The following is a 21,128-nucleotide window of genomic DNA, read 5'->3' on the forward strand; positions in this document are numbered from 1 at the left end:
GACGGTGTTGTGCAAATCTTCCCACAAAGTGACATAGACATGAGGTGTTTTAGGAGGGCGTGGACGAGTCTTAACTTTTATAAAGAATATCTCTTTTGGTTTGAGACTTTAGTCTTTGCATCTTTATGGATCTTATCTATTCACGAACAGCTTATAACACTCCAAAGGGAAAAGAAAACTTGAAATCGCATCATATGACCCCTTTAATTTAGGCTTTTATTCACATGTAAGAAGAGCTTGACATGTGAGAACAAACTTCATGGCTTCATTGGTGAAGCTCAAACGTGCTGATCTGATACATGAGAATGAACCTCACAGGTTCTCACGCATTAAACAAGTATGCTTGAGCTTCTGTTTACGTTCGCTGACCAATGTTTATATGTGAATAAAAACCTAATTTAAATCTGTTCATCATATAACGTGATCGTGACACTTCAGAAGACTCAGTTCAAATGGATTTATTTCTTGATCTCTTTACAAACTTTGAGAGTTTTGGCTGAACAGACTTCAGTGGAGGGACCGAAATCTCTCAGATTTCATTAAAAATATCTTCATTTGTGTTCTGAAAATTAGCTAACTTCTTAGGGGTGAACTGACCCTTTAAATTAATGTCACTAAATGGCAAAAGCTACATGCTTCATTTTACTTGCGTACCAAATAATTTGGCGAGATTATTAAGAAAGACTTCACTGCCCTGTCTTTATAGAGCCGTTTGGCTCACGTTGAGCTCAAACATGGCTCAAAGCCTCCTGCCTCTACAGACGCCGCTGTCTCTTGTTTAATTTCCAAACATTCCCACTCCTGTCTGCTACGGGACAGAGGTGTTTACCCCTCCCCTAGGCAAGCCAAAAGAAGAAAAGGAGTGAAGAAAATTAGACCATACAATATATAACAGAGAACAACAGATAAAAGAAGAATTAATATGTTTAAAGAAGTCAGGATAACTGAGCAGAAAGCAAACACTGGTGTTTTGTCCATCTTAAATGGTCTGCAGGCAGTGTCAAAGCCTCGTCTTATCTGAACCAGCCCCCTCCAGGGCTCAACCGTATATCTCAGAAGTAATATTGTGACTCCAGGGGTGGTTTGACAGATTGACCGCATTCGTCACATTCCCCGGGTCCCTTTAATTGCCCTGGCATCTGCTCTGCTTCCTTGCTGCCCCCCTCCTCTTTCTCCACCTCCATCTCCACTTCAACACCCCCCACTCACCCAGAGGCACCATCATGATCTCGGGTCAGCGTGTTGCCCTCTGGGGGTCACCGGGTAATCACGGAGCGGGGATAATACCAAAGCGACCCACGGCTTAGGAAAACAAGCCCCACCAATGAGCTTTCGACTCACACTACCTCTCTTCCATCCTGTATCATTTTCCTTTTTTACTCTTCTTGCCTCCAGTCGGTGTCTTATTAGCCTTTGATTTGCATGTCCGCTCTTGTTTGGGCCTCTAGATAAGGAAGATAAAGAGGCCAGAAGTGCTTTGTTGGAGCGATGGTTCCAAAGAGAAACAAGCTTGTCTCTCTATTCCATTTTCTTATGCAATATCTTTAATAATATTTTGCCCACTGGGAGGTAAAGTTTATACCTTTCTAATACTCTTGTGTTATATTATCAACTTTAAAGCAGTAGTTCAGCCTTATGGCATTCCAATCTTACCATCCCTTTTTCCATGGATCGCGGGTCAGTGACATGGTGCTATTTATTTATTTATTTATTTGTTTGTGTGTTTGCTTGTTTGTTTGTTCTGTCTATTAATTTGTTCTGAAATGCAATTAATACATCTCTTTAATAATGAGCATGAGTTTGCCTTTTTTTACATTTCTGGAGAGGCTTAATCGAAAATGTCAAGGTGATAGTTCTAATATTAAAATGAAGGGGACAAAAGCCTCATTAAAATAATTAAATTCTTAAGTAGTCTGAAATTATCTTTTATTATTATTTCTTAAATAAAAAATATTTGAACAAATCTTCCAATATTTGAAAAAACATCATGTGGTGCGACCAACAATATCATGTAGTGCAACCAACATGCAGAAAACAATAACAACATAAAAAAAACAACCCCTGCAGACTCTTAAAATATCAGACAATTTGAGCTTTTTATTATTTGTTATAGGTTAGTTCAGGTTTCTAAATGTCACGTGGTGCGACTCCACAAAACTTAATGATAAATATGAATGAATAATTCATTATATTTGTAAAACTTTATTTTACTTTGAAAATTTTTAATTAAATTTTTTTTTTGGAAAAGATACAAGCACATGTATTCTAATTTGTAAGGAAAAAATGTTTTTACTGTTTTCTTGAATGTTACAGCACAACATTCAATTTAAACTTTTTTTTTTTTTTTTGAAAATGTTAAAGCATTCCCCCCCTCCCAAAACCATATGAAACCAACATAAATACAAATAATGCATTTCTAAGAACTTGCCAAATGTGTTTTAAACTCGATTTTTAAAATATTTTAATTTTCTTTATTGTGGACACCACTATACTGTATATCATTAACCCAAACATTATAAGATATTTCCAAATATCACCAAGCTGCTATTTTCCATATACAATGAAAATATAATCTATAAAGTTATGACACAAAAAAGCACCATAAGGGTATCATGAACTGAGGCTATAAAACATATGGTATATATATTGAGACACATAAAAGGCAAAGACCAGAATTTAAATGTTTCAAAGATCATTTTCCACCATAGCTCTCAAATTTAATATGCGCCAAGTGCATTTTCAACCTTGTGTAAAGACAAGTAAAACACGGGGTTTGACGTCACTGACACCAACTTTCTTGGATCAATTGGATCTTACATGTCTTGTAATTAAATGTCACAACTGTGAATACTAACATTCTTCAAAATATTTAAATTTACTTATTCTTGTGCAGTACCTATTAATAGCATAACCTCCCACAGAAATGTACTTTTAAACTTATCCAAGACTCAGTTGTTGAATTATGGACTTTAAATTAAAGGCTGAGGTCTCTGCATTTGAATTTGCAAAGATAAACTTCCGACCACATGTCTGATCCAATCAGAGACCAGAGCAGGCTTCTTGGATCTTGGATGGTCCTCATGCATCTAGCTTTAGGGTTTTGTGTTTTGCTCCTACCAATCACCCACATATGCAATCTGGTGAGAATTGTTCTGTTCTCCCAGGCTGGATAGAGGGGAAAAAAGAACTAAGAGACACCTGGATTTTGCAAAAGCCTATTTCACCACATCATAGCTTCAAGGGAACTCCCTCCCCTTAACAGAAGCAGCTGGCTTTTGACCCTAACCCCTAAAATTGAAATAATTTATTAAATGTTGGTTTGTTAATATCTTATTGCTTCAGAAAACATAGAATATAGTGCATGTGATACACTGTGAAAAAAAAATCTGTAAAACAACAACAACAACAATAAAATGTTGTACTGTATTAAAAGGAAGGAATTTTGCGTATAGATTATTTACAGGCATTTTCCCTGTATTTTGAATTTTGCACTTCATAATATTGTGTTTTATGGTTATGGAAATGTCCTCATGTGCATTTTGTTTTGATACTTTTGTGCTCCTTTTGCATCCTTTTTGATGCTTAGAAGCCCCATTTATTGTAAATCTAAGTAAAAGACCAACCATTCCCTCCAAATTTCTCTCTTTTTTTCTGTTACACAGAAGAAAGTTGTATGAATTCTCATTAATGAATCAAAAGCACAAAATTAGCACAAAAAAAAAAAAAATCCAACATAAAGTGAGAGACTGTCACTTATAAATATATTTTCAGTATTTGTTTTTAATTTTAAATAGTAACTCATTCATTTTTAATTTTTATTTTAAATAACTCAAATTCATTCAAATTTATATAGCTTAAACTTTTTCCTGAAAATTTTTGTATTTTATGCTTATAGGAGTAACATGATTTTAGGTAATCAACATGATGATCCAAATCTCTATCAACCTCTAGCCAAACCTCAATTGTGAGTCGATTCTCCATTGTACTTTGCATAATGTTGAGTGTTGTTCATTTAACTTTGCTGCTGTCTATGAGGAGTGTTTTAAATCAGTCAATTCTTATGTCACATTTCAGTCATCAAGCTGCCTATGTAGGCAGTGTACAGAAAGATTTGTGAAAGCTTTGTGAGATCCAAGTGCTCTGTGTCAGTGCTGCCACACTTGCTACAAAAGTTGCTACATAAAAACAGAGAGTAAATGTAATGTTTCCTTCATTCAGTACCAATTAAACAACAGGGCTGTTTTTTTATGTTGCATGACAATGCAACATAAGACTTAAAAAAGTACAAACCTCTCAGAAAGCCAAGTCCCTGTAGGCTGGGGACCAAAACACTGTCAGTAGCAAATTTCAGCTAATGTGGCTTTTGTGTTAATACCCAAAAATTGTCAACTAAATCTTGGAAGAAAACAAACATAACAGGATTAAAAAAACAATGATTTCTTTCACTCTTTTTGCAACTCTGAAACCTTGAATAATAAAAACATCTATATTTTAGAGGCACAAAGTGATGTGTTTTCTTGAATTCCGAGCTCTGGTTTGAATTACTAGGTGGTCCCTTGTTACCAGATGTAGAATTTATAAATCTAACCCCCTTGTCTAGACAATTTTCAGCTACAACATCAGTTGTTTTTTTATTTAATCGTCTAGCCATCAAAGTTGACCCACCTCCTGGTGATTTAAAAAAAAACGTTCGCATAAACTTTTCACCAGCTTCAAGTTCAGTGGTGTCGAGGTTAATGTGAAGAATCTCATTTTATGGTGGTGACTCAGTGTAGCACTTCTACACCTTGACCTGACCTCATGTGTGTGTGTGTTTTTGTGTGTCTTTGTGTGTGTGTGGTCAGGTTTGGCATCCGTAGCAGGAATGTGTGAGCCAGAGAGGAGCTGTAGTATCAATGAAGATATAGGCCTTGGTTCGGCCTTCACTATTGCACATGAGATAGGACACAAGTAAGTATATTTTCTCTCTCTATGTGTCTCTCTGACCATTTGCATGAATGTCAACATTCATGGTTATGGACATACAGTATTGTTCAAAATAATAGCAGTACAATGTGACTAACCAGAATAATCCAGGTTTTTAGTATTTTTTTTATTGCTACATGGTAAACAAGTTACCAGTAGGTGCAGTAGATTCTCAGAAAACAAACAAAGACCCAGCATTCATGATATGCACGCTCTTAAGGCTGTGCAATTGGGCAATTAGGTGGAAGGGGTGTGTTTCAAAAAATAGCAGTGTGGCATATCAATCCCTGAGTGTCATCAATTTTGTGAAAAAAAAAAAAGTTTGACTCAGGTGGCCCTTATTAGGATGAAGCCAGCACGTGTTGAACATGCATTTGAAAGCCCTGGAGGAAAATGGGGTGTGTTCAAGTCGCGTTAGTTTCAGAAGAACAGCCTACTTTTTATGTAAAAGTTGATCTCCTGGATGCGGGGAAAACGACTATAAAGAGGTGCAAAAACAATTATAGGGCTGGTTCAGCTAAAATGATCTCCAATGCCTTAAAATGGAGAGCAAACCAGCTGACGACGTGGAAGAAGGAAAGAAAACGGAAAGACAACCATCAAAATGGAGGTCGAAGAATAACCAGAATGGCAAAGGGCGCCAGCCAATGGATCAGCTCCAGGAATGATTCAAAGCCAGCCTGGAGTTTCCTGTACAAGTTACTGTAAACGTTAGAAGGACGTCTGTTTGCAGCTTAAATCTATTTTCCAGAATCCCCCGCAAAGTTCACCTCTGTTAAAAAAAGGCACTGTGTGCAGAAGAGGTTACAATTTGCCAAAGAACACATCAACTGGGCCTAAAGAGAAATAGAGGAACATTGTGGGATCTGATGAGAGTGTATAATGGGGTCCTTTTTGTTTCCAAAGGGCCACAGACAGTTTGTGATAACGACCCCCCAAACTCTCTGAATTCAACCACGTACCCAGTGAAGACATTGAAGCATATGTTGGTGCAAGCATCATGAGATGGGCATGTGTTTTCTCCTACTATTGTGTGGGGCCTGTATTTATCGCATACCAGGGATCAAGGGATCAGTTTGCATATGTCAAAATACTTGAAGAGGTCATGTTGACTACTATGCCGAAGAGGGACATGCCCTTGAAAATGGTTGTTTCACACAAAACAATGACCCAAAACACTACTAGTAAACCTCTTGGTTTCCAACCAACATAATTAATGTTATGGAGTGGGCCAGCCCAGTCTACTCCGGACCTTAATCCCAATCGAGAACGCTTGTAAGGGGCGGATGTCAAAAATGCTGTTTCTGAAGCAAACCAAGAAATGTAAATGAATGTGGAATGTATGTTAAAGATCCGGAGTGGTAATAACAGCTATGAGAGGTGCCACATTTAGGTTGGTTGACTCCATGCCACACAGATGGGTGAAGCAGTTTTTAAAAAAAACTGTGGTCATACACTAAATATTAGTTTAGTGATTCACTACCCTTCTGGATTGCTAAAATCCTAGAAACAAAAATGTTTGTACAAATAGTTTGAGTTTGTACCGTCAACGGCAGACATACTTCTATATTTTTGAACACACAACGATCCCCTTTTCCACTAATGCCACAAGATGCAACAGCCTTAAGATCTTGCAACATCCATGAATTGCCTGAGGTCTTGTTTGTTTTTATCTGAGAATCTTCTTGCACCTACTGGTCACTTGTTTTGACACGTAGGATAAAAAATATATACTACAAAACAACCTGGATTATTATTTCTGGTTAGGATCACATATGTACTGCTATTTTTTATAACACAATAACTGATGGTGATAAAAAATATGATATAATGTAAATTGTTATTAATTAGTGGTGTTCTACTAACGGCAGCATCATCATTTTATATACCTGATGAGTTTTTTTTCTTCTGCTGAACACACCCAGCAATGAAAACTCAAACCTGATGAGTTTTTTTTCTTCTGCTGAACACAAAAGAAGAAACCATGAATAAAATTCATAACCAAACATATTCAATGAGTAAGTGATGATGGAATTGTCATTTTTGGAACAACTATCCAATTAAATCACCCATTTAACAAATAATTTAAACCAATTTATGGAACTTGGGAACATTGTCATTTTGGGTGGATCTATCACCTTTAAAATTTATACCAATTTTTGGCACTTTTATTCATAGAATCAAAGCCCTAGGATAAAACAATTTTTGGCACTTTTATTCATAGAATCAAAGCCCTAGGATAAAAATTAATTTGGGGAAAATTATACAAGAATGTAGAAACAACACAAAAACTCAAATTTCCTTAATAAACAAAAATAAACAATTTTCTTTTGATATCATAATGAAGAAAAAAGCCTCTTTAAAGAATGAAATTTCTAAAAAAAAAAAAAAATTTGGTGTAATCTTTTAATATTATTTCACAACTTATCATAACTACACCAACTGAAAACATATAAAAATATAATAAAAAAGTAAATTTTAAAAAAAAAATCAAATAAAATTTTCCAATAATTTCTTTACTGTATCTTATTTGACACCTGTTTCAGAGCATTTAGAATCTGGTTAAACTGGATTGTGGGTAGCAACTAATTGATATACAGCATGCAAAACAGTGCAACTGTTCAGTGAATGCACCCCTGAAGAACTTGAAATGCCCCCTGAAGAAACTGGTTAAAGCCCTCGGTGTCTCATAATTTATTTTCATCACTACCTCAATCAAAAATGCAAATAATAAACCAACCCAAAACACAAATCTGTGTCTGGATTGGATTTATTGTGGTCATTACTACCTCTAGCCAAAATGCAAAGCATAAACCACCTGCACACACATCTTTATGCAAATGAAAGTCTGGACAAATTAACCCTATCCGGAAAGCTTAGAAAAATAACCATGATCTAGTTCAAGATGAAGTTCAGCGAGATGGCAGTTTCCTCTATTATGTCTTGCGTCTGCTTCTGTTGTGGGGCAGTTGTAAAAATAGCTCCTGCTTCTTGTGGGGAAGGTTTCTCCCGTGCTGAATTATATTGAGAGTAGAGTAAAATGTCATAAATGTGTGCCTTAAAAAAACACAGAGGAATTGTGTGATGTGGTGGGGGGTATGTTATATGCATTAGAGGCTGACTTCTGCTTTTGGATAGACCCCGGCTGACAACGAAAGCGTCGAGGTCTCGGCGTAAGGTGATCTGACATTTTCATACAATATCCAGACAGATATGTAAGGGAACAAAATTTGCATGGCTCAAATGATGTATTTGTGGAGTTGCCAGCAAGGAATGTGGCTGAATGCTTCAGCAGTCTTGTACACCGATGAGCAGATGAAAGCAGCTTGGAGGAAGGGGGAAAGGCAGGCCAGGTTCATTAAGAGATGACTGCCTGATTGAGGTCTGCTCAAACGTGTAATTGTTGATTGACAGGCCTGGATCAGGGTGGTGATTACAACTTTCACGTTCCTTCAGAGCTCCAGACAGCCTCTGGCCTTTGACCCATCTGTCCTCTTCTCACAGCTGTTACCAAACCAGAATGAGCCTCTCTTTACAGCTTAGCTGAAGGAGATGTCCTCTGCTCCTGATCTTTCAGCGCTGCCCAAGCTTGTTTGCTTGTGCGATGTGATTGACGTGATCCATCAAAGCTCATGATCTGCCGCTTGTCTCACAGTTTCGGCATGAACCACGATGGGATCGGGAACTCCTGTGGGACCAAAGGTCATGAGACAGCCAAGCTGATGGCGGCCCATATCACAGCCAACACCAACCCCTTCTCCTGGTCAGCCTGCAGCAAGGACTATATCACCAGCTTTTTGGAGTAAGTGACAATAGCATTTGAAGAATGCTTGCTCTATCTGTAATGTAATAGTATATAATAGAATATAATCCATTATTCTATTTTCTGGTCTAATTAGCAGTGAGGAAGTCCCACAAAAACCTAGCACAAGTATGAGTCCAGAATCACTACTTTTCAACCAGATGCAACTTTTATACAACAAAAACCCTCGGTGGTTGAAAAATTGTTCAATATTCTAAATGAAAAAATTAAAAACATCCTACATTTTAATCATCTAGTCTGAAAACGTCATGAAATTGTAACCCTCTGCATGCACTTAACCCCACTCGTAATGTTGGTAGAACCAAATGCAAATCTTACAAAAGTTTTGCTGAGCAAGGTTTAACAACTACATGCAACCTGGAACACTTTGGGTATTCTTTTTGGTAACGCTTTATTTTAAGGTGTCCTTGTTACACATACTTGCTATTATAATAACAATTAATTATGCATAATTGCAGAGCTCGTGGTTTGCCGGTAGGTGCCCCCCTGTGTAGCAGGTAGGTGCCTGTTGTGCAGCAGCAGTCCAGGCAGATTATCCTTGTCCCAAATGAGGCCTTTAGCACTTTGAGAAAGGGGCGTCTGTGAGCACCCTTCTGAAATCTAAAATGCCAAATGGAACATTTTAACTAATTTGATTACATTTGGAGTGTGTAGTTAGTGGATACTTTAATGGGTTTACTCTTTATTTTACTACTTATGCATAATGCCACTTAACAGTTCACTTAATTTTTTATGACCACACATATGTGCTGGATTTGAAAAAGAGTCCATGCATGACTAGATGAGAGTGTGGAAGTTGATCTGTAGTAGGCAGTCATAGGCAAGTCTGTGAATTGTTAGCCTAACGTAAGACGAAAGAAAATAATAGCGGTTGCCATGGCTGTCAAAAAGTTTTCCTGGTGAATGACCTCATGGAGAAGATTAACATCACAGCCATCGCTGGCATCAGAAGCTTTATCATCGTGTGCCAACTTCCCACACAAACACAAAGAAACGCTGCTCTGTTGGTTTGGGATGAACTCCCTGTTGTATAATCACACCGTGTCATCTGTGATTTCGGATTGAGGCTGAATACTAACCTTCCTTTTTTGGATTTGCTTAACACCGAGCAATTCATCAATAATGGACCTTCTCTGAAGGTTGATGTAATCTTTGGCAGTGAAACCACTCTGCTATGATAATGCTAGTCTATTACCGCAACATCCCCATCTAGCAGATTCTGGATGTGTGGATGGATATTTCCGCACCAGAAACTGCTGTTTAGATTTTTACACATATTATAGTGCGCGTTACACACACAACAAAAATCCATAAAAAAAGAAACCAGAATCAGAATCAGAAAGAGCTTTATTCCCAAGTTTGCTTGCGCATACAAGGCATTTGTTTTAGTGACATAATCTTCCAGTACACAGAGACAACAACAACACACAGGCAAAAAAAAAAAAAAGGAAATATACATAGACAAATTCTGCAAATAAATCTTTTCCTCACTCAGGATGTATACAGTTCTTGAAGGGTGGGTAGGGGAGCACCAATAATCCTTTCAGCAGTCCGAACTGTTCTCTGTAGTCTTCTGATGTCTGATTTTGTACCTGAACCAAACCAGACAGTTATTGAAGTGCACAGTACAGACTCAATGAGGGCTGAGTAGAACTGTTTCAGCAGCTCCTGTGGCAGGTTAAACTTCCTCAGCTGGCGAAGGAAGTACAGCCTTTGCTTGGCCTTTTAAACAATGGAGTCAATGTGAATGTCCCACTTCAGGTCCTGAGAGATGGTGGTTCCCAGGAATCTGAATGACTCCACTGCAGTCACAGTGCTGTTCATGATGGTGAGTGTGGGTAGTGCAGGGGGTTTCTTGTGAAGTCCACAATCATCTCCACTGTTTTGAGAGTGTTCAGCTCCAGGTTTTTAAGACTGCACCGGACAGTCAGCTGCTCAACCTCTTGTCTGTAAGCAGACTCGTCACCGTCCTGGATGAGACCGATAACTGTAGTGTCGTCTGCAAACTTCAGGAGCTTAACAGAGGGGTCTTTAGATGTGCAGTCGTTGTTGGTGTACAGGGAGAAGAGCAGTGGGGAGAGAACATAGCCCTGAGGGGCATCATTGTTGGTGGAGCAGCTGTTGGACATGAATTTCCCCAGTCTCACTAGCTGTTGCCTATCTGTCAGAAAAGCTGGTGATCCACTGACAGATAGAGCTAGGAACAAAGAGCTGGGTCAGTTTGGTCTGGAGGGCTGTTGGGATGATGGTGTTGAAAGCCAAGCTAAAGTCCACAAACAGGATCCTCACATAAGTCCCTGTTTTGTCCAGATGTTGCAGGATGAAGTGCAGACCCATGTTTACTGCATCATCCACAGACCTGTTTGCTTGGTAAGCAAACAGCAGGGGGTCAAGTAAGGGTCCAGTGATGTCCTTCAGATAAGCCAGAACCCGTTTTTTAAACGACTTCATGACGACAGACGTTAGAGCCACAGGCCTGTAGTCGTTAAGTCCTGTTATCTTGGGTTTCTTTGGAATGGGGATGATGGTGGAGCATTTGAAGCAGGAAGGGACTTCACACAACTCCAAAAGTGGCTTTTGGAAAAATTGCCTGCTTTTTACTGCAGTCCTTATTACTGTGAAACTCACATATCGGACAGGATAATTAATTGGTAGATATATATAATTTTGAGATCAGCATTGGCTATTAAATGTGTTTTTTTGCCAGCATTTTTGAAAAAGTTGCCAGCCACCGCCAGCGATTTTGATGATTTTCACTAAAATTTGGTGGCCTACAGTATTTTTTGCTGTATGAATATTTGAATATGCAATACACCAAAATAAAGATCAAAGCGTCTACTTTTAAACAAAAACAACAACAAAAAAATCTTTTTTTTATCAGCACTTGAATATAGGTAGGTTTCATAAAAATGTCTAATTTTGAGGGTGAGAAAATCATTTTTTTATCAAAAACTACATCTGGATAATATTCAGTACGATTATCAAAGCATAAATCCAGTAAATGACTTCCATCAACACCTTGCACAGACATATACCACTTCCTGGATCATCATTTTACTCCGTAACATTACGCAGTTTTCATGTATATGCTGTCTATTGCTGATAATCGCATTATTTATCATATGCATCTGTTTACATAAGAGATTGCTAGTTTCTCCTTCCTGTTCATGTGTGTTTTTGTTTGGGAGGATTTGTATTCATTCAGAGGATGTGTAATAGCGCCCCCGAGTGTATAACAGTGAATACATGAAAAGTCGTAAAAACTTGTCTTTGGCGGATAAGCATTGTCTTCTAAATGACGAGATAACTCGTCAATGGAGGGGAAAGAGTTAATTAGATTTCTGCAGTTTTGTGTATGTATTCCAAAACAACATAATTTTGTTATGTTAACCATCGGCCACCTTGTTTTCATTTAATATTGTTTAACTTAAATTTTAGACATAACATGGATGGTTATTTTTTCTATTTTTACTCTACCAAAGAAAATAATTCCAAATGAAGCAAAAGCAGCATCAACTGTTGCGTGTCATTGCACCAGAAAGACAGACACAAACACAGTCAAACTAAGCGATACAAACTGTGAAGCTTCTCTGTGTTTTATACTTAATACCAACACTCTTGGAACACCGCTTGTCTAATTAGATTTGAAAACCAGAGGTAACTGTTCTATAAAAATAACTATTGATCAGACACTAGGTTAGACCTTGGACAAACTGATTTTTTGTAATTTCCTATTCAGCTATTTGTTTTTGTGCTGAAATATTGTAAATAGTTACTCACTAAGTTTCCTCTCATTGTTGGCATATCTGCTTGCTGTTATGAGTTTACCCAAGAAAGTTTTGTTGACACGTCAAATAAACATGTCCATTTTTAAAGTGACCATTTTTGTCTTTCCCTAAAGAAATAATCAGTCTTTGTTTGTGTATTCCAATACAAGGGCACATATTCAGACTCGTCTTATTATTCTACCAAAATACATGGGGAAAAATAGAAAACTAAATGGATGAAACCAAATACAACATTGGTTACCCCCCAGGCTAGAGCTTATGTGTTTCTTTCCTTTCCAATGTATTTGGTTTAGTTTTTAATTAGATTAGACTTCCAATATTGTGGTGGGAGGCCAGAGATCCCTGTTTCACCTAATGCTTCCTCTTGTATGCATTACAGAAACCAGATCCAAAGGATGTTTTTTTTTAGATATCTAAATATATATTTATACCTTTGTGTCAATTTAATGTAAGATTTTATCAACCACATTTAGCTAATTTATTATATTATGGATAAACCGAGGCTGACTGTCAAACTGTTTTCTCTAGTGACTGTCCAAGGTTGATTTTTTTTCTCCTCAGTTCAGTGTTTTATATATATATATGTGGTACATACTTTACAATTATATATATATATAGTATGCAAAATATTATATATTTAATTTATGTTTATTTATATTTATGATGCAAATTATGATGTTGAAATTTTAGTCTTGAGGCTAAAATTCATACAAATTATTCTAATTTAAGAACTATATGATTTTAATGAGTTAAAGCCCCATTGACAACTAGCTCCGGCCTCCAATATATGAAAACAAATGTAATTTAGGATTTAAAGTCACACTTTCCCAGTTTTCCATTTTCAGAACAATAAATGTGTGAGTTAGACACCTTGTAGAAAGTGTCTGAAAAAAAGTGTCTGGTGGATAAAGCACTTGAAAGCCACACTTAAGTAAAAATATAGAAATCTTAGCAGAAAATGACTTTGGTAGAAGCTAAAGTCATCTTTAGAATATAACTTGAGTAAAAGTTTTAAAGAATATGATATGTATTGTACTTAAGTATGAAAAGTATTGTTTTATATTAAACTTTCTTAAGTATTGAAAGTAAACATACAAGTAAATTCAAAATAAAAAAAGGAGCAAATTAATATTAAAAATGGTTCTATACACAGTTTGAGCAGCAGTTTGAACTCTCTCCCACACTTTATATCTTTCACTAACACCATCTCATACAAACATAAGAAAACAGTTTACAATAAAAAACATTTTGCAAATATGGAATCTGCATTTTTGATTCAGAGCTGTAGATCCAAATCTACAGATCTCTGTGCACTAGAACATCTAGGCATGAAAACAGATTTTCCCCCATGCCATCTCAAGCTTAAACAGCTAACACAGAAATTACCACCTGTCTTCTGTAATTCATTTCTTAATAACTAATTATTGCCTCTCTCTTAAGTACATATGTACATATACATATTTTTATTTGTACAGCTGTATATACAGTAATAATTCACAAAAATCTTATGTTCCTGATGCATACCACATTATTATTATTTATGTATTGTTTTTTTCCTTAGTCTTAATTATTTAAATGTTCTTTCTGTTCTCAATGTCATATATGAATGTATGTTTGTACCAAAAGCTCCTAAAAAACACACACACAAAATTCCTTGTGTGTTTGCACACACTTGGCGAATAAAGCTCATTCTGATTCTGAAGAGCCATTTTGATTTATTTAAACAGACTGTTTAATGCAGCTTAGAGGAGACATGGAAACATTGTCCTGTGTGCTGCTCAGCGGCACAAAAAAAGGTTTGGAACTATTTTCATTGGCGGAATACAGCAAAAATGGGCATCTAAAATGTAAATTAATATTAACTTTATTAAACTTGCATAAAATCAATATTACATGTGTTTTCATGCTGATATCTGGAGAAAAAAACGGCACTCTTAGTGTGATATAGATTAACTATATTAAATTATGTAAATATAAAAGACATACTTTGTTATTCCTAAATGATGTAAATATAAATAACATACTTTGTTATTCCTTACCTGTCATTTATTTTGACAGATAACTACTTGGGGAAAGGATATCTGTCTGTACACTGATTAAAAAATTGTTGCCTGTTTTATAAATTATTTCCATGATTTCAGTAAAACGTGAGGCACTGAATAATTTCGCTCCCATTATTTAGGCCAAACTAAATCAAGAAACGAATAAATTAAACCTGGCCACGATTTAGCTAAATCATTGAAACTGAAAAGAATGGACGGATTAATAAAATGTCCTCACGTTTAAACTCAAGTTCTCCCATTATAATCAACAAAGTGCAAACGATGTAAAAAAGAGCTTCATTAATTGACAACTTAAGTGATTTTAAAGGGAGCCTTCTTTACTTGCTTTCATACAATTTAAGTAAAACTCAAAAAAAAAAAAAAATAATTGCAGCCGCTTTTAAATGCAGGAGTGTATTCTATTCCTTAAAATATCAGAGTGCAAGATTTGCGTGGCGTGCATGAAGCTGAGTGTGACGCACAGCATTTATTCTTATTTGTCTACATATTTTTTGGTTTTATTTTGTATTATTGCATGTAAAAAATAATTAACTTTGTAATGCATATGCAAAATGTGAAACTGCAATCTTATTTGTAGTCTAAAGCATTTTATAATTATTTGTACAATAATATCTAACTTAACCTGGTTTGTAACTTTATTATTTAATGTAAAAGAGATTTATTAAAACAATCAAAATCAACGAATTAGAGCGGCATCAGCCGTTAGATCATTATAAAATGTCGAATAGCCTTTAATTTACAGGTTATAACTGCAAACGTCTTGGTTGTAGACTTGTGAAGATTTACTTTTAATGGGGATCCCATACTGTAACCTAAAAGAAATGTGCTCTTTTACTATTCATATTCAAGTGTTTGTGCGAAAATTATTGATGCGCATGCATGAAAGGGAAACGCCCTCATGATCATTTCCCCTCCCCTTTTTTCCTGATAATGAAATAACTTAAAACTGGGGTGCCTTACAAGCATGAAAGCTTGAAATGTCTACTTTTAAATGAACCAATTCAAAACGAAAGCAAATACTCCCTGATGCGCATCCTGTGGAGATGAGAGTCAGCACCGTGAATTTCATGAATCTTGCAGCTTACAAGACATTAGTTTATTAATAAATAATTAAAATGTGTCCTTTTTCACAATTATTAGGCTACTTCTGCCTGTGCTTTGTGACAAACTTAATGCGTGTGATTGAGCACGGAATATATTAAGGCTCATTATGAATTAGACTGTGTTAATTTAATATAAACGTGCGATTAGTTGAATAATGACTTGAATGACTACTAGTAACTAGAAAAATCTTACGTGGGGGCAAACCTATTAAATACCCTCTAGACATCTCTGTTAAAGTTTTTAAAGCATTTTATATGTGTTTGTATTAATTCTGCTTTCAGAATGGTCTGTAACGGAGAGATGCCTAAAAACGAAAATTTAAATAAAATTGATATTTTATGTTTTGAAAATGGTCAACCCTTCTCCATTCTGCAGATATAGTTGCTTCTGGTTTGTGCATTGTAAATCACAGAAAGTCTACAAATGTTGTCTGCCAAAAACTCAACAATTTTTGTCACGTCCTTAACGCATGTGTATTTCCCAAATTTTAAATAGCCTATAAAACACATTCATAGATGGATACTTTTCTGATTTCTGGACTCTGTTTGGGATTTAGAAAAACATAAAGAGATGGTTCAATATATATAGGTAATGAATACATAAAACAAAAACATATAATATTGTATGTAATACTCTTTAAGCCTATGCAGTTGCAAAAATTGCAAAAGCCAAACCCAACGAGGCATGAAAATACTTTCCTAAACCTGCTCTGCAAGTTTGAAACCCTCGTCAGACACTGTCCATATGAAAGAGCAAGAGATTCACATTTTTATTTTTCAACCCCCACAAGCTATACAGATCTACCCCCAAACCCCAAACCCGTCCAGGTGGACTGAATTCAGTTGCTATGATTGCTTAGTGTAAAATGGACACGCTCTATCTAAAATAAAATAAAAATTAAAAAAATGGTGTAATTCATCTCTTCATTCATCTCACTTCGCAATAATAAAAATAACCATGTCATCAAGCAGATAATTATTGTGTGTTTATTATAGTGTTTAAATGCTGTTCTTATATATATATATATATATATATATATATCAGGCCCGGATTGGCTGCAGCAGCAGGATGATTCCCGGTGGGCTGGTCTGTTTTTTGGCCGCGAGGGCCATCTGTTGTCATGCCACTGTGTTGAAATATGCTGTCTGCATTTACAGCAGCCCCACTCTTTTTAATTATTATTTTCTCGCAGCCGATATTATAATAATCACCAAACAACAATAATAACAAACTCCCAACTGATAACTATTCATTCTTTTTGCAAAAATCATTGTTATTTGTGAACGTAGGCGTTTGAGGAAGGCTTTAAGACCAAGCAGAATCCTCTGCCAGCTGCTCCCGCTTCAAAGCGAGTGCAACTCGTGTTAACTGCACCAAGGTTCACCGTCCACAAGTTTTAATTTTACAAAATCAGTTTGATGCGGAGCAGTTGGGGGTTCGGTGCCTTGCTCAAGGGCACCTCAGTCGTGGTATTGCCAGCCCAAGACTCGAACACACAACTGAAGACCTTGATTGCATGTTACCATGAAACTAACAATATCATTTGATTGTTTTTAAAATGAACAATTCCCATATAAAATGGAATTGCAGTATATAATAATATAGGCTTAGCTATAAACAAAAACAAAAAATAATAAGAAGAATTTGAAGCGAAATATAAGGTAAGGTTGGGCTTACCTCTTTCATTCAGGACAAATCCAAACGTTTCCATATTCGTGATGTTGCCCATTTTGAAGCTAAACTATTATTCATAAGGTAAAATAGGCTTTGTAGTTCACGCGTGTTTCAGTATCGACAGAAAAAAATCATAATGAGCAAAAAATATGCCAAAGTGTGTGTGCCGCTACTCACGTCTTATGGCACGGTGAACGGCTGCGCTGTTTCCAATATATATGTGCACGTGAGGCACCTGCGCATTCAAACAGCTGAAACAGAAAATACTCAATTTTTGGTCACACAGTAAAGGCTGTGAAAAATCAAGAATGATAGCAGAGTTAATAATTATTATTTCTAAATGCTGGACCGTTCTCATTTCGCTCTGCATATGGATATGCATTTTTTTGTTTTGTTTTTTTGTCAAGAACAAACTGAAATGAAAACATTTAATCTGTGTATTTATATATATATATATATATATATATATATATATATATATATATATATGTATATATATATATATATATATATATATATATATATATATATATATATACATATATATGAAATGACTGGTTATTAACAATAGGATGCAGTAAGAGCCTTTGTGTAAAGGTCTTTCTTTTAATTTTTGATGCGTAGACTGTAGCCTAAGACTGTGCCACGCTTTGAAATTAACTCACTGTGAATTTTCTAATGGTTTTTAAGTATGTTACAATGTTATATTATAATGTTATTGTTGTTTTAATTCGTCGTTTCATCTCTGTTTACAAACCAAAATTTTACATTTACAGTCAGTTTGCAATCCGTCACTTTGTGCCACCTGGCGGTAGTTTCGCAAATAACTTTAACACGCGACTGACTTGCAGTTAATGCCACGGCCCTGCGGCGGCGGTAGATGCGGTGGTATTACCCATTTTGATTGTCCACCTACTGTAAGCCCCTTTCACACTGCGATTCCGGAAAATACATGTCTAAAGATTCAACCCAATTCATCCCGGGTCGCTAGATTTTGCCCTTTTCACACTGCCAGTGATTTCCCGGAATCTGTGCATGCATTCACACACAACCCGTAAAGGTCCCGTAATGACACATGACATCAGGATGTGACGTGTAATGTATGAGTCGAAAACGCTAGGCACGTTAACTTTCACTTAAGCTGGCAAACGAATCTCAGCTTCAGCACAGATAGTGAGGAGCTAACTGATCTCTGCTTTATTACAGTTTGCACATATTTTTTTGTCACGAATGTTGATCTGCCTTCAAAACACCCGGTAAAAGAGTCGCACGATAACGTGCGTCAACACTACGACACGCCCTTTACACCACTGGTTCTGGCTTTTGTTCACACAGAGCTATTTCCGGGAACCCGGCAATGTTACTAAGTCCCCAACCTGGGATTGATCCCGGAATCAATCCCGGGACATGTTTGGGTTCACACAGAAGGCGATTTTCCGGGACCAAAGTGCAGTGTGAAAGATGCTTTACAGAGGCATTTTGCCTCCTATCTTGAATCTTGTAGGATTTCTAAATGCATTTTAAAGGGCACCTATTATGCATTTTTGAATTCTTCGTGGCAGACGGCAGACATCTACGGCAGACAGTCAAAACGGCATTACGTCACAAAAGTGTGGACTGTGGTGAGGAAGACCACAAGGGTTTAGGGTGCGATTTGGGACATTGCCAAACAATTTAACCTTCCCCTTAAACACTGTAGCATTTGCTGTACGCGGTAGACCAATCACAAAGGACTGGGCCATCTGACCAATCAGAGCAGGTATGCTCAGGATAGGAGGGGTTTAGAGAGACTGAGGGCCCTATTTTAACAATCTAAACGCATGGTCTATAGCGCACGGCACAGGTGATCTCAGGTTGTGTCCGAATCCACTTTTGCTAGTTTAACGACGGGAAAATGGTCGGCGCGCCTGGGCGCATGGTCTAAACGGGTTGGCCCTATTCTCTTAATGAGTAATGGGTGTGGTTTGGGTGTAACATGCAATAAAACAATCAGAGTCTCATCTCCCATCCCCTTTAAAAGCCAGTTGCGCTCGCACCATGGCGGGTTCGCTATTTACATGGCAGAATGTCATTTTTCATTTTTAGAAATGTTTGTGTGCTGCAGCGCATCCCTGTGTGTGTAATAAGCTAAGTGTACATGCGCTCTTTAAATAACAAAGAAAAAATATTGCACCAGAATTTATATCAGGTTTGAGTTGGTCTATGGTGCAGTCTATTTTCAGTTCCCCAAAATAGCAACGCGTCAACAATGTGCCTGAACACACCTCTTTTTTAATAGAAATGCATAGGAGTAAAAATATACATTTTAATTTGGAAAAATAGTGTAGTAAAATTGAAAGTTGACAGAAATGCTAAAACTCAAATAAAGTAAAGATTCTCATAAAAAATACTTAAGTACTGTAATGAAGTAATATTACTTCGTTACATTACACTACTGGTAATGGCATACCATCAGGGGGATAGTGTGTCTTGGCTGATGCAATATAAACTCATTCTCTTTAGAGGCAGTGTTGCTTTTAGCAGCACACGGTGGGGTAGTTGGTTAACATGTTTAGGCTGTGCCTTCAGTTGCAGCAATTATGTGAATGCCAGTACAGAACCTTGAATAGAGCCGCCTGCTCTCCAGCAGTATGAATGTTAACGTTTATGTTGTTAGCGAGCCCACTATTCCCTCAGAGAGAAGGAGAGCGTGTTCCACGGCATGCTGCTGGAAAAGCCAGCGGGATAATAATTGGCTGTTGTATTCCAGCGGACAGCAGTGGCGTGGGGCGGACACGTCTCTCAGCCGCTTGCGCACGCCAGGGAGGGGGGGAAGCATCCGTAAAGGGGACGCCGAGAATAAAACAAGATCCACTTCTGAACCCAGAATAAACACAGTCCAACAAAACATGCACCGCCTGGCCTCTGCTTTGGCTCTATTTTTTTACTTTGTTCGCTGCCGACGAAGCAGTGGCCCTTTTTTGAGGCTTTCTTGGGAACGTTCATATTTCTAGCTGACTAAACAGACTAAACACATGTTTGACTGGACACGTGACCTCTGGAACCTTCTGATTTTTTTTCCCATCATTTTATTGCCACTTCAAAGGATTCCATAGGAGCACCGCAGTACCATATAAGTCCAAATATCAGCGTTTTATGGCCATTGTTTGTCAATCATGCTTCCCTCATTTTGCATTCTGTATTTTCCAGGTTCCTCGCTTGCTAATTCCCATTAACAATACGCCTTCCCTTTTCCTTTCATGTGAGATTTTTTCCTCTTGTTGGACACAAATGAAACCTCTGTAGAGGAGCCAATCCCATTGAAGGTTTGTTTTTTTGACAGCTCAGGTCGGGGAACGTGTCTGGACAATGAGCCTCTGAAACGAGACTTCCTGTACCCCACTGTGGCTCCAGGGCAGGTGTACGATGCAGATGAGCAGTGTCGTTTCCAGTACGGCGCCTCCTCCCGTCAGTGCAAATATGGGGTAAGAAGGCTGCAACACACTATCGTGCTCTGGGAATGTCAGGCTCACATAGTGAAATTTGTTGGCTCAGAATTTTTTGGCATTCTTGTGTAAAAAAAACAAAACAAAAAAAAACAAACAAAAAAAAAAACAGCACAGTTCTGCTTTAACCATGATTATTTTCTTTAAAAAACAGAGCTTTAATCACAAAATGTTCATTAAAAGTAAAAAATTACAAGATTTAAAAGTTAACTGTGTGATATCTTTG

The 21,128-nt window shown here is 37.1% G+C and overlaps 1 protein-coding gene across 1 annotated transcript in view; it reads left to right on the forward strand.

Annotated features, from left to right (window-relative positions):
* The window catches only part of LOC109097863 (A disintegrin and metalloproteinase with thrombospondin motifs 6-like), a 91,385-nt gene that overhangs the window by 20,056 nt on the left and 50,201 nt on the right, over nucleotides 1–21,128 (forward strand). The window contains exons 9-11 of the mRNA XM_042764747.1: nucleotides 4,845–4,950; nucleotides 8,621–8,767; nucleotides 20,740–20,881. Coding sequence (XP_042620681.1) covers nucleotides 4,845–4,950; nucleotides 8,621–8,767; nucleotides 20,740–20,881 — 395 coding nt within the window. The remainder of the gene's footprint in view (nucleotides 1–4,844; nucleotides 4,951–8,620; nucleotides 8,768–20,739; nucleotides 20,882–21,128) is intronic.

This window comes from Cyprinus carpio, chromosome A10, assembly GCF_018340385.1.
Source record: "Cyprinus carpio isolate SPL01 chromosome A10, ASM1834038v1, whole genome shotgun sequence".
NCBI classification, from domain to species: Eukaryota; Metazoa; Chordata; class Actinopteri; order Cypriniformes; family Cyprinidae; genus Cyprinus; species Cyprinus carpio.